At 42.3% G+C, this 18,417-nt stretch overlaps 1 protein-coding gene across 4 annotated transcripts in view; it reads right to left on the bottom strand.

Annotated features, from left to right (window-relative positions):
* The window catches only part of LOC115481352 (next to BRCA1 gene 1 protein-like), a 148,277-nt gene that overhangs the window by 92,358 nt on the left and 37,502 nt on the right, over window positions 1-18,417 (bottom strand). For 3 of the 4 annotated variants that reach the window (XM_030220421.1, XM_030220422.1, XM_030220420.1), the window contains exon 3: window positions 6,628-6,690. The exons of the other annotated variant lie outside the window; for it this stretch is intronic. In XM_030220421.1, the coding sequence (XP_030076281.1) occupies window positions 6,628-6,690 (63 nt within the window). The remainder of the gene's footprint in view (window positions 1-6,627; window positions 6,691-18,417) is intronic. 4 annotated transcript variants of the gene reach the window in all.

The following is an 18,417-nucleotide window of genomic DNA, read 5'->3' as shown; positions in this document are numbered from 1 at the left end:
ATCACTCACACTCTCTATCCCCACCCAGCAGGCCTACATCTCCCCCTTTGTTCCTCAACCCCCTTTCTCTGAGTCTACCTTTAATTTGTTCCAAAAGTTGCCATGCCCCCCCCCCCAGGCTGACATATCCCCCCTTCGTTTGTCAACCCCCTTTTCCCAAGTCTACTTTTAATTTGTTCCTCAAGTTGCCAGGCAGCATCAGTGATTCACACAAGCTGCCCTGCCACTGGCCCAACATCTTCTCTCTACTGCAGCTAGCCCTCTCTGATGTAACTTCCTATTTCCACTGGGGCAGGCTGTAATAGAGAGATGTAGGGCCAGCATATGTGAATCGCTGCTGCCATCTGGCAACTTGTGGAACACATTAAAGGTAGACTCGGAGAAAGGTGGTTGAGGAAAGAAGGGGGAGATGTTGCTCTGGGGTGGGGCGTGGGTGCAGAATGGAAGGAAATATGCCAGGGGAGAAGTGTAGCAGAGATAGCTAACTAGCAGGTAGGCTGGCTGGCAGCAAGATGCTGCTCCCTGTAGAGTGCCACCTGAGGCCATCGCCTCAGTTAGCCTCATTATAGGGCCACCCCTGTGTGGAATACATCTGGTCTGGGCTTCCACAATGGTATTTTGAAACAACATCAATGCCTGATTTAAAGTCCTAACTTTTGCGATCGATCCTTTTAGCTTCATTTTAACCATTTTTCTCATTTTGTCATAGTCGCCCTTTTGAAAATTAAATGCTGCTACAGTAGATTTCTTTAGTGACTTCACTCCAGATGTCAGCTGAACTTTGATCATGTTTTGATCACTGTTTCCCAGTGGATCCAACACCATTACCTCTTGTACCATGCCCTGCATTCCACTAAGGACTAGATTTTATTTATTTATTTATGTTAATTTATATACCGTATCTTATTGCATCTGCAAAACAGAACGGTTTACATATATATAAAAAAAATTGGTATATACAAATAAACAGACATAGGAATTCCATTCATGACAGGAAAGCACAGCAATCAAGATAAACTACATAATAAATCAATACAAGTTAAAAATCTAATATCCAGTTAAGCTATCCCATTTTTCTTTGTCTTTTTGACCTTATCTCATTATGCTAAGTTCTGTTCTACGTAGCTTATAAAGAGAAAGGTTTTCAGAAGTTTTCGGTAATGGAGATAAGATTTCTCTAATCTGATCTCCTTTGGAAGGCTATTCCAAAGGGAGGGTGACAGGTAGAAAAAAGCCGATCTCCGTGTAGATTCCCACCTAGCCTTAGTAAGAGGGGGAATGACTAACCTGTTATCTGTTAGGGATCTGAGAGTTCGCATAGCAGTGTAGGGGATTGTTAAATTCGACAAGTAGCTAGGGTTTAATGTGTGAAAGGCTTTGTGTGTCAGGACAAGAGCCTTAAACTTTATTCTTGCTTCGACCGGGAGCCAGTGCAGATGATGCAATAAAGGTGTTGCTCGATCATCCCTCCGGGCCCTACAGATCATACGTGCTGCTGTATTTTGAATTCTTTGTAATCGCTTTAAGTTTGCTTGAGTAATCCCAGCATATACAATGTTACAGTAGTCTAAACGTGAAGTAATATATGCCGATGTCAGCGTTTTGAGAGAGTCCTTACTTATTGGATTTCTGACTGACCGAAGCCGTCTCAGATGAAAGAAAGATTTTTTCACTACATCGGATACTTGTTCCTCAAAGGTCAATGCGGAATCAATAATGACCCCGAGATATCTAAAAGACTTAACTGTTGGAATATTCTGACCAAATAGCACAGGTACCACAGAGGGATATGTGCCTTGCCCTACTATCCAAGATGTAGTAGTCTTATCCGGGTTCAGTACCAGCTGATGTGTTGTCAACCAGTCTGCTACTTTATCCAAGCATATTTGAATGGGTGTAAGATCTATGTTCGATGGTCTAACATAATGGATAAGCAAAAAATCATCTGCATATGAGTAAAAACTTATACCCATTGTTTGAATGAGGAGCGCCAGGGGACTGATGAATAGGTTGAACAGTAGTGGAGATAAGACCGAGCCCTGAGGAACTCCACATGATAAGTTGTAGGATGTAGAACAGGATTGCTGCTGAACTACTTTAAATGAACGATTCGTTAGGAAGGATATAAACCATTTCATAGTTGTCCCTGAAATACCAATCTCACTCAATCTATCAATGAGTAAGTTGTGATTGATTAGGTCGAAGGCCGCAGACAAATCTAATGAAACTACCAGGGCAATATAACCGAGTTCTAATTTTGCATGGATTTCACTTAACAGTGAAGTCAGAATAGTCTCTGTACTGTGACCTTTCCTGAAACCCGATTGTCTGGGATGTAACAAATTTTTTGAATCTACATAAGTTTGCAACTGTCTAAATACTACTGTCTCTATAACTTTGGATAGAAAAGGAAGATTAGAGACTGGTCTATAGTTAGAAGGTAATAAGGGATCCAATGAGGCTTTCTTTAGACTAGGTTTTACTAGCGCTTCTTTCAAAATAGTGGGAACTATCCCATCAGAAAGGCTCAACATGACAATTGAGTACATAAACTGCTGGACTTCTAGCGAGTGTTTTTTCAACCATGCAGAAGGTATAGGATCCAACGAACTATAAGTAGGAGATAAACCTGCAACCAAGGTATATAATGATTCGGCAGACGGAATTTCAAAATCCTTCCAAGGTACCAATAGTTGTGAACTTGGGGAGTTGTCAGAATGACCGAGCCTTGGTACCCTTGGGAAGAGGGCTCTTAGTTTCTCGATTTTAGAGCTAAAGAACTTTGCTAGAGTTTCAGAGTCAATAGTAGGCGATTCTCTCTTTTCGTTAGTTATTGTTGTCAAACGTTTCATAATTTGAAACAGTTTTTTCTGCGAACTGGCTGCTTCTTTTATCTCTTTTGAGAAGAACGTAGTTTTAGCATCCTTTAATTGTGATAAATAGTATTTTTTACACTGTTTGCACTTTTCTTGTAATTCTGCGGTCTTATGCTTATGCCATTGGCGTTCAGCTCTACGTACCTGTTGTTTACATAATTTTAATCCTGGATGGTACCAAGGTTGGGAACGTTTCATTGTTTTATTAATTGTTTTTTCCGGTGCAATATCGTCAAGGGCTGCTGAAAGAACTTGGTTCCATATTTTAATTTGGTCATCTATTGGGTGTGTATCAAAATTTAGTGGGAACTTATTTGCTAAAGAAGGTAAAGATGTCAAATCGATTTTATTTAGACTCCTGGTTTTAATTTGAGCTGGTTCAGCATTATGTAATAACTGTGGTATTAATAAGTAGAATTGAAGAAGGTAATGGTCTGACCAAGATACCGGAGTTAGTACGATTTTTGAACATTTCACTTCATCCAATTTGTGTGTCATTACCAAATCTAATGTATGACCCGCGATATGAGTTGATCCATTCACATGTTGTTTTAGATCAATATCATGTAAAAAATTTGAAAATCTAGCTGAACGCGGGTTCGATTTGTCATCTAGATGAACATTAAAATCACCTAATATTAAAAGATTTGGGAACCTGATTGCAGCATCTGCAAGTGATTGATAGATGTGGTCCCACCCCACTGCCGTAGTGGACGGAGCACAGTAGTAAAGTAGTACATGAAAAGTAGACCTAGCTGTACTAAATTTTAATAAAAGAAGTTCAGGATAAGAAAGTCTGTGATCTCTGATTTCCTGAACCTTAAAATCCGATTTAAATATTAGAGCCAACCCCCCACCTCTTCTCCCTACACGTGACGAATAACTGACCGAATAACCTGAGGGTAGACATTGAAAGAGATAAGATTCTTCCCCTGATAAAAGCCATGTCTCTGTAATGGCAAATAAGTCAAGTTGATATAAGTTACAAAGGTCCAAAATATATGTAAACTTGCTCTTAAGAGATCTACAATTAATTAAGGCTACAGATAAAGAAGATAGTGGGAGAGCACTATCTGGAACTATATTATTATTTAAGGTGACTGGCGTTAAATAACGGAAGTTGTTATCCTTACAAAAAGACAAGGTATTCTGATTTGCACGCCAACTCCATTCTGTTCTATCTATATTTTATCTACTGCCCATTATTCCAAAAGGATTCACAGCAGTTCACAAAACAAGAATTCTCAACAATAGAATGGAAATTACAAAAATTATCATCATATAGTAATAATATCATCCAATCAAACATTTAAAAAAAATTCTCAAATAGGTTTTCAAACCCTTCCTACAAGATAGGTAAGATGGCAGATTTTTCATATTCACAGTATGACGTTGATCCAAAATCAAACCCACTCAACAGGGGCAACAAGATATAACATGGAAGACAAAATCCACCAAAATACTAGGAGTTTTAGCTTTTAATTACAACTGGAATATTCTGACCTAACTTTTGGGCAGAAGACGCAGGTGCTCTTACAGAAGGAGAAATATTATTTATTTATTTGTTGCATTTGTATCCCACATTTTCCCACCTATTTGCAGGCTCAATGTGGCTTACATTATGCAGTAATGGCGATCGCCATTTCCGGGGTGAGAAATACAAAGTGGTATTGCATTAAAGTTCATAAGTGACAGAGTAGGTTAAGCATTCAAGTATAAAGAGTTCATTTCCGGAATGAGAACTAATGTGGAATTGCGTTCATGATCCTTAGTGACAGAGTGAATGAAGCAGTCAAGCGTAGAGAGTTCGGTTTTGTCCAGTTCCGATATACGTTTCGTTGTTTGGTATTTAGCTTGGGTCATTGTGGTATGACTTTTTGAACAGGTTGGTTTTTAGTGATTTTCGGAAGTTTGTTAGGTCATGTATTGTTTTTATGGTGTTTGGTAGTGCATTCCATAGTTGGTGCTTATGTATGAGAAGCTGGATGCATTTATATTTATATTTTAGTCCTTTGCAGCTGGGGTAGTGGAGATTCAAGAATGTGTGTGCTGATTTTTTTGTGTTCCTGGTTGGTAGGTCTATGAGGTCAGATATGTAGGCCGGGGCCTCGCCGTGAATAATTTTATGAGCCAAGATGCAAAGTTTGAACGCAATACGTTCTTTAAGTGGGGTTTGGCGCTTTCATATTTCGTTTTTCCAAATATGAGTCTGGCCGCTGTGTTTTGGGCAATTTGGAGTTTCTTGATGATTTGTTTTTTTGCATCTGGCATAAATTGCATTGCAGTAATCTAGGTGGCTTAGTGCCATTGATTGTAACAGGCTGTGGAATATTTCCCTTGGGAAGAAAGGTTTTACTCTTTTGAGTTTCCACATTGAATGGAACATTTTCTTTGTTTTGTTTTTCGCATGGCTTTCTAGTGTGAGATTTCGGTCGATTGTGACTCCGAGAATTTTCAGGCTATCTGAAACAGGAAGAGTGTAACATGGGAGAGAGGCTTCCAAACCTTTCTACCACTGCCAACCCAGCCAAATCCAGAGAACAAGTGCCAGAGCCAAGACTTGAACTCCCAGATGGTTTCTGGCTCAATCACCTGAGCAAACCTGTTACACCGGCTTGGAACACGACAAAAGGCTTGGGCACAACCTGTTAAAAGAATCTCTGTTAAGCCAGGCCATTTATAGCAGGGCAGGAGGTACTTTTAAAGAGAGGGCTGCAAACATATTAATTTTGCTGGTAAGACTGATGCATTAGGTGGATTCTTGGGTGCTATGAACACTAAATAAAAGGAATAAAAATGCCAGGGATGCCAGCAAAAAGCAGAGGCAGCACCAGAGGTGCTAGTCAGCTAGTGAAGGCGGGGCAGGAAATGTCAGAACACCATCAACCTTGTGGCAACATGAATGACACAAATAACATTTTTGTAAGCGATATTGCTGAAGGGCTGTCTGGTACGGCCTCTTTGCGGATGATACAAAAACCTTCAATAGGGTAGACACTCCTGATGGTGTGGATAACATGAGGAAGGATTTAGCGAAGCTAGAGGAATAGTCTGGAATTTGGCAGCTTAGATTTAATGCTAAAAATACAAGGTTATGCATTTGGGCTGCAAACACCAGAGGGAATGGTACAGTTTAGGGGGTGAAGAACTTTCATGCACGAAAGAGGAGTGGGACTTGGGTTGATTTATGTGATGATCTTAAGGTGGCTAAACAGGCAGAAAAGGCGAAGATGAAAGGATGCTTGGGTGCACAGGGAGAGGAATGGACAGTAGGAAAAAGGAGGTGATGATGCCCCTGTATAAGACTCTGGTAAGACCTCATTTAGAATATTGTGTACAGTTCTGAAGACGCACATTCAAAAAAATATAAACAGGATGGAGTCGGTCCAGAGGGTGGTTACTAAAATGGTCAGTGGTCTTCATCATAAAGTGTATGAGGACAGACTTAAAGATCTCAATATGTACTCTTTGGAAGAAAGAGGGGAGAGGGGAGATATGATAGAGACATTTAAATACCTATGCAGCATAAATACACAGGAGGCAAGTCTCTTTCAAATGAAAGGAAGCTCTGGAACAAGGAGGCATAGGATGAAGGTGAAAAAGATAGACTCAGAAGTAACCTCAGGAAATAGTTCTTCACGGCCTCCCGGTGAAAGTGGTGTAGACAAAAACAGTATCTGAATGGATGGGCAGACTGGATCGGCCGTATGGTCTTTATCTGCCTACACTTTTTTATGTAACCAAAACTCACCTCTTCATTATCCTCATCCACGTACTTTATCTGAACGTTGTTCAGATCAAATGAAACTATCACCTGAAAACGAAAAAGCAATGACAAAGTGAGAAGCAGAGAAGGAAGTCAGCTGTGTCAGCAGCTGAACTGCAAAAGAAAAGCAATTTACACAATAGCCCAAGAAAACTGCCCAGAGGTATAACTGGACCATGAGTTTTGCACTTGCTTTTTGCAAAGAAACATTTGGGTGGGAAATAGCATTTGAAAAGTCAACCTATGCGTAATTCCTAATTCAACTCAAAGCACACCTTCCCTCACCTTGACAGAAATATACATGTTCTACAGAACTCTAGTTATACCTTTAGCTGGGTTAAGGATGGGCAATCTCTGAAAGCCCTTTCCAACCAAGTAAATAGCTTTTGAGAGTTATTTTACTTGCTAAAGAGGTATCTTGAATTCTAACTATTACCAACCAGTGATTAATCTGCCAACCATGACTAAAATAGTGGAGGCAGTAGTCACAGTACAGCTTCAAAGCTCCCTGGAACAACATCAGATGTATGAATGAGCCACTGTAATCAGGATTCTAAGCCTCCTTTAGAAGACAAACGTTTCTTACTGCTTTGTTGACAGAGGTGACATTTTGCTCAGATAAAGGATATCAGGTTTTTAAAAAAATGCAATTAGATATGTCAGGAGTGTTTGATTTAATTAGCCATATTGTTATAAATAGACTGGTTTTTCGGCAGTTTTGTGTGTGTGTGTGTGTGTGTGTTTTTTTAAGAAAAAGGACTTTTCAGGTGTTTTGGAAAAATGAGTTCTCAAGATTTTTGGAGGTATGGCAGGAAGGGCCACAGAGCTCTCCTCTCTCACCTGTATTATTAAATGTAAGTAAGATAGAGTAATTAGGTCTTACCTGATAATTTTCTTTCCATTAGTCCATCCCACTGTTCCAGAACCTGTGAGATAGTTGTGTCCATCAACCAGCAAGTACAGATAGAGAACTGAAAACTGAGCTGAGCCATATCTCTCTTGGCATCCAGTCTAGCTCCTCAGTATTTAAGTAGACAAACAGGAGAAACTTAGAATAAACACAACTTGCTAACCTAGCACCAGCCAGATGAGCCAACTATACAGCTCAAATCTCTAGACCTCCTACGACAGATAATTTTATCAGGTCCTTCGATCGCTTACTACTTTCGTACACCTTGAGATTACACAGACATAGGTTATGATGCTCAGTCATGAGCTTCATTCTTTGAAAACAAGATTTTAAAGCTACATGCCTCCTTTACCTCTGCTTTGCCCTCAGTGTTGGCTTTACCACCATCCCTTTCTGCCTTACCTAAGATCAGTGCAACATATGCTCCTCTTGACACCAGTGAGATACTGGCTAATTTTGGTCTCCCATCACTACCCCAGTTTAACCAGCTTATTCAGTCACTGAAACCTACTGCAGTGCCCCATGACCCTCTTCCTTCACACATTCCCTGACTACATTTCTCCCTTACATCCACTCCTTTCTGAGGGAGTGGTCCAGGACAGTTGGAAATCTGCCTGTGTTTGCCCTAAAATTAAGAACCCTACTCATCCTATCGATGATCTCACAAATTACCACCCGACTGTCGACCTCCAATTCTTGGCCAAAGTTATCGAGTCCATAGTTCACCAACAAACCTCAGAACTTATCTCTAGAAATAAGACCCTGCATTCTCATCAGACTGGCTAAACCACAGTACAGAAACAACTCTGCTTGGTCTCCAACCTATATTTATCATCATCCAGATAAGTTTCAATCTGTACTTTTGTTAACACTTGATCTTACAGTGGCATTTCTTTCCCATCTCCATCAGGCAGGGCTCAGGATACAGCCTATAACTGGTTTCTTTCTTACTTGGGTCACTGATCCTATACCATATGGACATCACAGTCTGATTCCTTCCCTTTTTTCTCTTGCCTCAGGTGTGCCACAAGGATACATCTTGGCCCCTTTGTTGTTCAACATTTTTCTAGTTCCCTTTCTGACCCTGCCACAATTCCTCAACTTCCCTGCATTTGTTTACACTGACGACATTCAGCTACTTTTTACTCTTGATCCACTAAATCCTAAGGATATGTCATCTATTACTTCTAAGCTCACACAGTTAACAGACTGGCTCTGATCCAATAAATTATTTCAGAACCCTAAGAAATCCAACTCTTTCCTCTTTACTCCTTTGTAACATTCCTGTCCCTTTGGTTAAAAGCACAAAAATTCTTGGAATTATCTTTGACAACTCAACTATCGTCCTCAGCTCTCACAAGTCATCCGACGTTCGTTCTACAAATTGAAGCTGATCCACTCCATTCGATCTCTTCTCCACCCATCAGCACTCAACGTCTTAGTCCATTCATCAGTCAACTCGACTATTGTAATTCACTTTACAAATCTCTTACATCAAAGGATTTACCCTGCTTACATCTCGTCCAGAACATGGCTATAAAACTTATTCACGGGGCCCGGAAATATTATCATGTAATGCCCCTACTGAAATCCTCTCACTGGAAACCACTTCCTTATCGCATTACCTACAAAATTCTACTACCGTGTTTCCCCGAAAATAAGACAGTGTCTTATATTAATTTTTGCTCCCAAAGATGCGCTAGGTCTTATTTTCAGGGGATGTCTTATTTTTTCATGAAGAAGAATTCTTACCGTGGGTGCACGAGTAGTCTCTTGTAGCTCAGAGGATACCGTAGTACTCTGTAGTAGCAGGGCCGGGCTCGGGAGTAGTAGGGGGACTGTGGCGGTCGGGAACAGTATTGAAGTGGCGGGTGGTATCCTGCAGGAGTAGGCCGTGGCTCGCCTATCTGCCCACAGTGACTGCAGGACTCGAGCGGAGCAGAGCCACCCTGGCCGGGCTGGGAATGGAGGAGGGGTATGCACTAGGGAAGGTAATGGAATGTGGGGCCGGGCTGCTCTGGCTGGGGGTGTCGGGAGGTTGTGAGAGGGCTTAGGGCGCAGGATCATCCCTACCGTATTACAAACGTAAAAAAAAAATTCTACGGTAGCTCCGTTCCCCATTGGTGGCGCTTTATGCGCTCCTCCTGTACATTCGCAACACTTTCCATCCTTCTAGTCTGACTTAGCCCTTGGGCGATGGAGCAGCGCCGAAAGGGCTCGGTTACTCATTTTCTTTTCTTTTATTATTTCTGCAAGGGGGATGTTTCTTTTCTTTCCGGGCTCACTTAGTTGATCTTCAAAAAAACGTGAAGGAGGATGGTAGGAGTCCGCTGGACGATAGAATTTCCACCTCAGTCTTGTTTCTTGCATTTCTTTAATGTTATTTCGTCTTTGGGTTGCAGCGAAAAAAATTAAGGTTTCTGTGTCCATGTCCCATCGGGGCCAAACAAAAACTTTGCTAGGTCTTACTTTCGGGGGAGGCCTTATATTTAGCAATTCAGCAAAACCTCAACTAGGTCTTATTTTCAGGGGATGTCTTATTTTCGGGGAAACAGGGTACTGGATTTCAAAATTAGATCTACCGGGGACCCCAATTTCTCTTCCTGCTCACTATCTCCCTATGTACCAGTTAGACCCCTCCACTCCTCTGTACAGCATTGTTTGATCGTCCTTACATTTCGAGATATCATCCATGCTCAGAAGCATAGCCAGTTTGAGGATGCGGAGGTGAGGAAAGTAGATAGTGCTGTGGAGGGAGGAGCGATGCAAGTCTACCAGAAGCAAGATTGACTTCTCGATCTATCTCACCCCAGTCAAATTGAAGATTATTTTCCTTGACAGAAGGGACTCCTGAGGCAGGCCCTCGTGGCCGAAACACAATTCGTGTCGAATCCATTACATATTTCTGAATAAAACTCCTGCTGTGAACTCTTTGAATCCATTGGATGTTTTTTCCACATCATCCTTTTTGTCACCTTCGCTGTGTTTGCCTGCTTGAACTGCAACTGAAACGGTCAGGTAGGCCAAGTTCAACTTGGGATCTTGCAGAACTGTATCTTTGACCTGACCACAGACTTCTGGTAAATCTGGGGAACCAAGCAAGAGTCAAGCGGAGTGTGCTGCCTTGCTGAGAGACAACAGTACATGCCGTGACCCTGAAGGGGCAGGTCACAAGAGGAGATTCCTACACCTAAGAACTAGTTTATGTTCTCCCATTCCTGTTTACCGAACAGAACCTCTTATCCAGCAGCTAAAATATTATTTTTGTGTTCACCTTTAACCTGCTGTGTGGCTCTGTTTATCAGGGTTCCGGGCCTGCCCTCGTTCATGTTACCACACCTTGTGAAAACATGAATATAGCACAGACAGCTGAAGAACAGACTTTCAGAGCCCTGTGCAGGTGTTACACTGATGGACATAATGCAGGAATAAATCATGGACTGCTGAAGTCCGAGTCCCAGGGAGTGCCATAGTGATACGTGTGAAACATGAAGACAGCACAGACAGCTAAGGAGCAGAATTTCAGAGCTCTATGCGGGTGATATACTGCTGGACATAATGCAGGAATAGATCATGCATTGCTGAGGAGCAGATCTTGAACAGAGCCACAGGTGGGTACCTTAGTGATAACATGTGAAACATGTAAACAGCACAGAAAACTGAAGCATAGAGGCTCGTCAGAGCTTCAGACAACGCGTCATACTGCTACCAGCAAAGCACGATTATAACACAGAACGTGCTATTGCAACATCTGTATCTCAGCATCACGGTTGGTCCACTAATAGTACCTACTGCTTTGTATGTTGCCAGAGCTATGTAAGACAGTTATTTTATTATCATGAAAACAAATGCATGGTTTGACAGAAATTTAATATCTGAGGGAAGATGGAAAACAAAGTATGACTGTTTCCCTTTAGCTGAAATGGTAATGGATGAACGTCATAGGAAGCCAAACTTTGCCCTCATGGCCATCTGTAGAAAATAGTTAGGAGATGGCACCACATCTCTATAAAATGAATTTAGGATTGGGAAAATCCATAACCAATATCCATGCTGCAGCCCCAGCCTCTGAAAAGAAACGTCTCGGCAAATTCCAATCTGCTGTGCCCAAGTCTCTTTCGTGAAGGGATTTTCTGACTTGTCCTCATGTGGAGGAGTGGCCTAGTGGTTAGGGTGGTGGACTTTGTTCCTGAGGAACTGAGTTCAATTCCCACTTCAGGCACAGGCAGCTCCTTGTGACTCTGGGCAAGTCACTTAACCCTCCATTGCCCCATGTAAGCCGCATTGAGCCTGCCATGAGTGGGAAAACGCAGGGTACAAATGTAACAAAAATAAAATAGATAGTATTGGAGATTCTACATGGAATGTTGCTACTATGGGAGATTCTACATGGAATGTTGCTATTCCACTAGCAACATTCCATGTAGAAGGCTGCGCAGGCTTCTGTTTCTGTGAAGCAGAAGCCTGCGCGGCCACATTGGTGATCTGCAAGGGCCGACTTCTACATGGAATGTTGCTAGTGGAATAGCAACATTCCATGTAGAATCTCAAATAGTAGCAACAGTGGAGGAGTGGCCTAGTGGTTAGGGTGGTGGACTTTGGTCCTGAGGAACTGAGTTCAATTCCCACTTCAGGCACAGGCAGCTCCTTGTGACTCTGGGCAAGTCACTTAACCCTCCATTGCCCCATGTAAGCCACATTGAGCCTGCCATGAGTGGGAAAGTGCGGGGTACAAATATAACAAAAAATAAAAAAATTATTCAGTTTTACAGATTAGTGAGGTCACAGTTTATTTAGATGTTACACAGTCACTATAATACTATAAATTATAGCCATTATGTCAAATTACCAGCATCATTTGTTTCTAACTTCAACAGTTAATTATCTTCTTTGATGGTTCTGAATATTTAGACTGGGTGTTAACAACATTGCCCAAACACAGACACTGCCTCTTTTAAGCCTCTGAGACTTAGAACCATTTCACAATGGAAGTTCAGGCATCTGACTATGTGACTGATGTGTAACTTCAGTGTTATGCAGTCACTGTGCATCTTATGTAACACACTCAATATAAGACAATCTACCTAACAGGTAGAGCCTGGACAGCAACATATCTATTACAGAAAGGCCATGGGGTAGATTTTACAAAGGGTGGCAAAAATATGGTAGCAAAGCACCAATTCTGTAATGAAAACTGCATGTGAAATTGGCGTTATAGAACATAGCAGGTCGGCATGCGCGCAACTAAATTTAGGCATAGCAAACAGAAAGGACACTCGAGGAAGTTACATGGAAATATTTTTCAAACAACAAATAGTTAAGCTCTAGAACTCTGTGGTAACAGCAGTTAGTTTATCTGGGTTTAAAAAACGTTTGGACAAATTCCTGGAGGAAAAGTCCATAGTCTGCTATTGAGACAGATATGGGAAGCAACTGCTTGCCCTGGGATTTGTAGTATGGAATGTCTTTAGGATTCCAGAATCTTGCTATTCTTTGGGGTTCTACATGGAATCTTGCTACTCTTTGAGATTCTTCATGGATTCTTGTTATTCTTTGGGGTTATACGTGGAATGTTGCTACTCTTTGAGATTCTGCATGGAATCTTGTCACTCTTTAGGATTCTGGAATCTTGCTATTCTTTGGGGTACTTGGAATCTTGTCACTCTTTAGGGTTCCAGAATCTTCCTACTCTTTGAGATTCTTCATGGATTCTTGTTATTCTTTGGGGCTCTACATGGAATGTTGTAACTTTTTGAGACTCTACATGGAATCTTGTCACTCTTTAGGATTCCAGAATCTTGCTATTCTTTGGGGTTCTACATGGAATGTTTCTGCCAGGTACTTGTGACCTGGCTTGGCCACTGTTTGGAAAACAGGATACTAGGCTAGATGGACCACTGATTTGACCCAGTATGGCTACTCTTACGTTCTTATGTTCATATGTACGTGAAACAGCGCAGACAGAAGGGAATAGAGGCTGGCCAAAGGACGAACCACCACAGGAGATGTTGCTAAATCACACTTTTATTAAAAGCACCAATCAAAGGACCCGACACTGGCTGTGTTTCGGCGGTAAAAATTACCTATCTCGGGGCCGCAATCAAACTTTCTGTAGATAAAGAGGTGTGAATAAGCTTGTACAAAGATACTGTAAATCACAAGGAGAGCACAAAGGGTCTGGACGAACACAGACACCAAAGCATTCAGAGCAATACTTTGGCCAACCTCTACTCCCTTCTGTCTATGTGCCAAAATTTAGCCATGAGAACTTATGCTATGCCAAAGGCTGGTGTAAATGCTAATGCCTAAAGTCAGCAATTGCGAATGTAAAAGATAGTATTCTGTAACTTATACGCGCAACTTCAAGACACGCCCATGACCTGCCCATGGCCACACCCCTTTTGTGATTGCAAGGCACACCCCTGACCCACCCATGGGCACGCTTATCACAATTGTGGCCGTGACCCCTCTTTTGACTCACCTTTTCTACCGGTCAACTCATGAGCTGGCTTCTTTTCAACATTGTTCTGTTTGTCCTGTGTGTTCCAAGCCTCACTTTGGTGTTGAGTGTAGGGTTTCTACTTCCTGTATGTTCCAAGCCTCACTTCGGTGTTCAGTGTGTATTTCCTGTCTCTGTCCTGTAGGGTTTCCACTTCCTGTGTTTCAAGCCTCACTGGGTTCTGTGTATTTCCTGTCTCTGTCCTATTATAAGGAAGTGGTGCACTTTCATTCAGGGCCTTTGCAATGCCAAAGGTCCCGAGGGTAGTCCGTGTGCAGTGTGCACTTCTGTTTAGATTACTTGCCTTGTTCTTGTCTGGGTGCCTGTGGGCACTTCTGTGTCTTGTCTTCTTAATTGTTGTGCCTGTGTGCACTTCTGCCTTTAGCCTTAGTTCTGTTGTTTGTCTGTTGGTTTGTTTTGTGTCCTGCCTAGTCTGCCTTGCTTGTTCTAGTCCCGTCTACCTTAGCTTCAGTCATAGTTCTATTGTTTGTCTGTGAGGCTCATTTTCAAAGCACACAGACTTACAAAGTTACATAGGTTACTATGGAACTTTGTAAGTCTATGTGCTTTGAAAATACGCCTCTGTGTGGCTCAGTTTTGTGTCCTGCCTAGTCTGCCTTGCTAGTTCTAGTCCCCTCTACCTTAGCTTCAGCCATAGTTCTGTTGTTTGCCTGTGTGGGTCAGCTTTGTGTCCCTGTTTGTCTGTCTTTACCCTGGTAGTCTTTAGCTCCAGTCCCCCTCCCTGCTTGTATCTGCCCTGTTTGTAGCCAAGCTTGTTCTTGAATCCAGTTCCAGTCCAGTCAAGCCAAGCTTGTTCCTGAATCCAGTTCCAGTCCAGTCTAGCCAAGCTTGTTCCTGAATCCGGTTCCAGTCCAGCCAAGCTTGTTCCCATATCCGGTTCCAGTCCAGCCAAGCCAAGTCCGTTCCAGCTTTTGCTTCCATCCAGTCAAGCTTGTTCCAGTATCCGGTTCCAGTCCAGTCAAGCCAAGTCCGTTCTAGCATTTGGTTCTAGCCCAGTCAAGCCAAGCTTGTTCCAGTATCTGACTCTAGCCAAGCCAAATGCATCCTGAATCCTGCCCAGTCTTGCTTGGGGGGTTTTGCCTCCTGCTGCCGCTTGACAACAGTAGGCCAAGGGCTCACGTTATTCCAGAGTCCGTGCCTGGTTGTTCAAAGCCTGGGAACATGACAACGCTACAGCATTTCATTGCTATGTTAACAGAGAACCATTTAAGTGCAGGTTCCACGTGTAACTAAAATTAGCAGCAATTAACAGCACTTAAGGGCTATTATTGGTACTTAATGACAAATGGTGCCTAATTTGTTTTGTGCAAATTCTCTGTGATGGTCGTTGTGTTCAGAAAATGTAATGCGCTTATCTTTAGACACTGTAGTAAGAGTTTGGTAAACTGATATGAGTCTGTCTGCTTTTTCTACGTGGGGGGTTCGGTTACGGAACTGGATAACTTCGATTGTGCAGCAACGTGGGTCAGTTTAAGAAACTGCTAGAAACGCAGTTGTTTGTGGAAGCTTTTACGTAGGAGCAGTCTGCGTTTAATCTACTGAGGAAGCAGCAGACGTAGTTGACAGTTTGTTTGTGAAATGTGATTGTTTTTTTCCTGAGTTTGTTTTTATTATGTATGTTATTTTGCAAACCATCTAGGTTATGGGCAATATGTAAATTTCTTTAAATAAATACAAATAACAATTACATTAGATGCGCAGCTGACGCTGTTCTATAACTTGTGCATTAGCTGGACATTTTGGAACCCGACTTCATAGAATCCAGGGGGAAATGCACAGATGAATAATATCAGATGTTACAGCACAAATCTGAGCTATCAGAACAGAAAACATTTTGGTGGAATGAGTTAAGAATTCTAGGACATTACATACGGTATTTCATAACATCCACGTTCTCTACAAACACCTGAGTCCGAAGGTCAATGTTACAGGAGTGCAAGAGGGGGATGGGAAGAGGGGAAAAAAGGCACCAGGAAAGCAAGAACAGCAGCTGCCTTTATTTACAGAGGGATCTGCACCTGTTTCTTAGCGGGGAAGTAGCATCAGAGTCAAATAAAATAAAAAAGGTTAGGGCAAGCAAAGACTTGTAAAATCGCATGCAAGGGTTTAATGCAAAGTGAAGCACATTGGAAGGAACAATCCAAATCATAGTTATCTGATGCTAGGCTCCAACTTAGGAGTCAGCACCCAAGAAAAAGATCCAGCTGTTATTGAAGGCAATACGCTGAACGCTTCTGCCCAGTGTGAGGTGGCGGCCAAAACAGCAAACAGGATGCTAGGAATTATTAGGAAAGGATGGTAAAATAAGACTGAGAATAGTATAATGCTTCTGTATCTCTCCATAGTGTAACCTCACCTTGAGTACTGCGTTCGGTTCTGGTTGCCGTATCTCAAAAAAGATATAGTGTGTGGAGGAGTGGCCTAGTGGTTAGGGTGGTGGACTTTGGTCCTGGGGAACTGAGTTCGATTCCCACTTCAGGCACAGGCAGCTCCATGTGACTCTGGGCAAGTCACTTAACCCTCCATTGCCCCATGTAAGCAGCATTGAGCCTGCCATGAGTGGGAAAGCGCGGGGTACAAATGTAACAAAAATAAAATAGATACTATTGGAGATTCTACATGGAATGTTGCTACTATTGGAGATTCTACATGGAATGTTGCTTCTATTGGAAATTCTACATGGAATGTTGCTATTCCACTAGCAACATTCCATGTAGAAGGCTGCGCAGGCTTCTGTTTCTGTGAGTTTGACGTCCTGCACATATGTGCAGGACGTCAGACTCACAGAAGCAGAAGCCGTGCAGGACGTCAGACTCACAGAAGCAGAAGCCTGCGCGGCCACATTGGTGATCTGCAAGGGCCGACTTCTAGTGGAATAGCAACATTCCATGTAGAATCTCAAATATTAGCAACAGTGGAGGAGTGGCCTAGTGGTTAGGGTGATGGACTTTGGTCCTGGGGAACTGAGGAACTGAGTTCGATTCCCACTTCAGGCACAGGCAGCTCCTTGTGACTCTGGGCAAGTCACTTAACCCTCCATTGCCCCATGTAAGCTGCATTGAGCCTGCCATGAGTGGGAAAGCGCAGGGTACAAATGAAACTAAAATAAAATATAATGGAATTAGAAAAGGTTCAAAGAAGAGTGACCAAAATGATAAAGGGGATGGAATGCCTCTCGTATGAGGAAAGGTTAAAGAGGTTAGGGCTCTTCGGCTTGGAAAAGAGACGGATGAGGGGAGATATGATTGAGGTCTACAAAATCTTGAGTACAACTGAATTAATTTTTTTACTCATTCCAAAAGTACAAAGAGTAGGAGACACTCAAGGAAGTTACATGGAAATACTTTTAAAACAAACAGGAGGGAAAAAAATTTCACTCAATGAATAGTTAAGCTCTGGAACTCTGCCGGAAGATGTAGTAACAGTGGTCAACATATCTGGGTTTAAAAAAAAGGTTTGGACAAGTTCCTGGAGGAAAAGTCCATAGTCTGTTATTGAGATGGACATGGGGGAAGCCACTGCTTGCCCTGGGATTGGTAGCATTGAATGGTGCTACTATTTGGGTTTCTGTCAGGTACTTGTGGCCACCTTTGGAAACAGGATATTGGGCTAGATGGACCACTGGTCTGAGCCAGTATGGCTGTTCTTATGTTATCTATAATTCAGCAGTGGAAGGACAGAGTTTCCTAAAGAAACAGGTCATTGTCTGGCATCAAGGAATGGGTCTACACAGCTGCAGGGGGCTCCTCTGCTCAGGAGCACAGTCATCAACCAGAAAATAACACTGCAGCCTCTTTTTACAAAGTTCTCCTGAGCCCGCAAATAGGTGGGAAAATGTGGGATACAAATGCAATAAATATATAAATAAAACTACCCATCTGCTGACTTTTTAGGACTTTCATTATGCCTCACCTTCTTTTTTCTACATAAGTACATAAGTAATGCCACACTGGGAAAAGACCAAGGGTCCATCGAGCCCAGCATCCTGTCCACGACAGCGGCCAATCCAGGCCAAGGGCACCTGGCAAGCTTCCCAAACGTACAAACATTCTATACATGTTATTCCTGGAATTGTGGATTTTTCCCAAGTCCATTTAGTAGCGGTTTATGGACTTGTCCTTTAGGAAATCGTCCAACCCCTTTTTAAACTCTGCTAAGCTAACCGCCTTCACCACTTTCTCCGGCAACAAATTCCAGAGTTTAATTATACGTTGGGTGAAGATTTGTTTTAAATTTACTACACTGTAGTTTCATCGCATGCCCCCTAGTCCTAGTATTTTTGGAAAGCGTGAACAGACGCTTCACATCCACCTGTTCCACTTCACTCATTATTTTATATACCTCT

The sequence above is a fragment of the Microcaecilia unicolor genome, chromosome 12, assembly GCF_901765095.1.
Source record: "Microcaecilia unicolor chromosome 12, aMicUni1.1, whole genome shotgun sequence".
Lineage (NCBI taxonomy): Eukaryota > Metazoa > Chordata > Amphibia > Gymnophiona > Siphonopidae > Microcaecilia > Microcaecilia unicolor.
The sequence above is the reverse complement of the archived record's forward strand: the minus strand, read 5'-3'. Positions and strand labels throughout refer to the sequence as shown.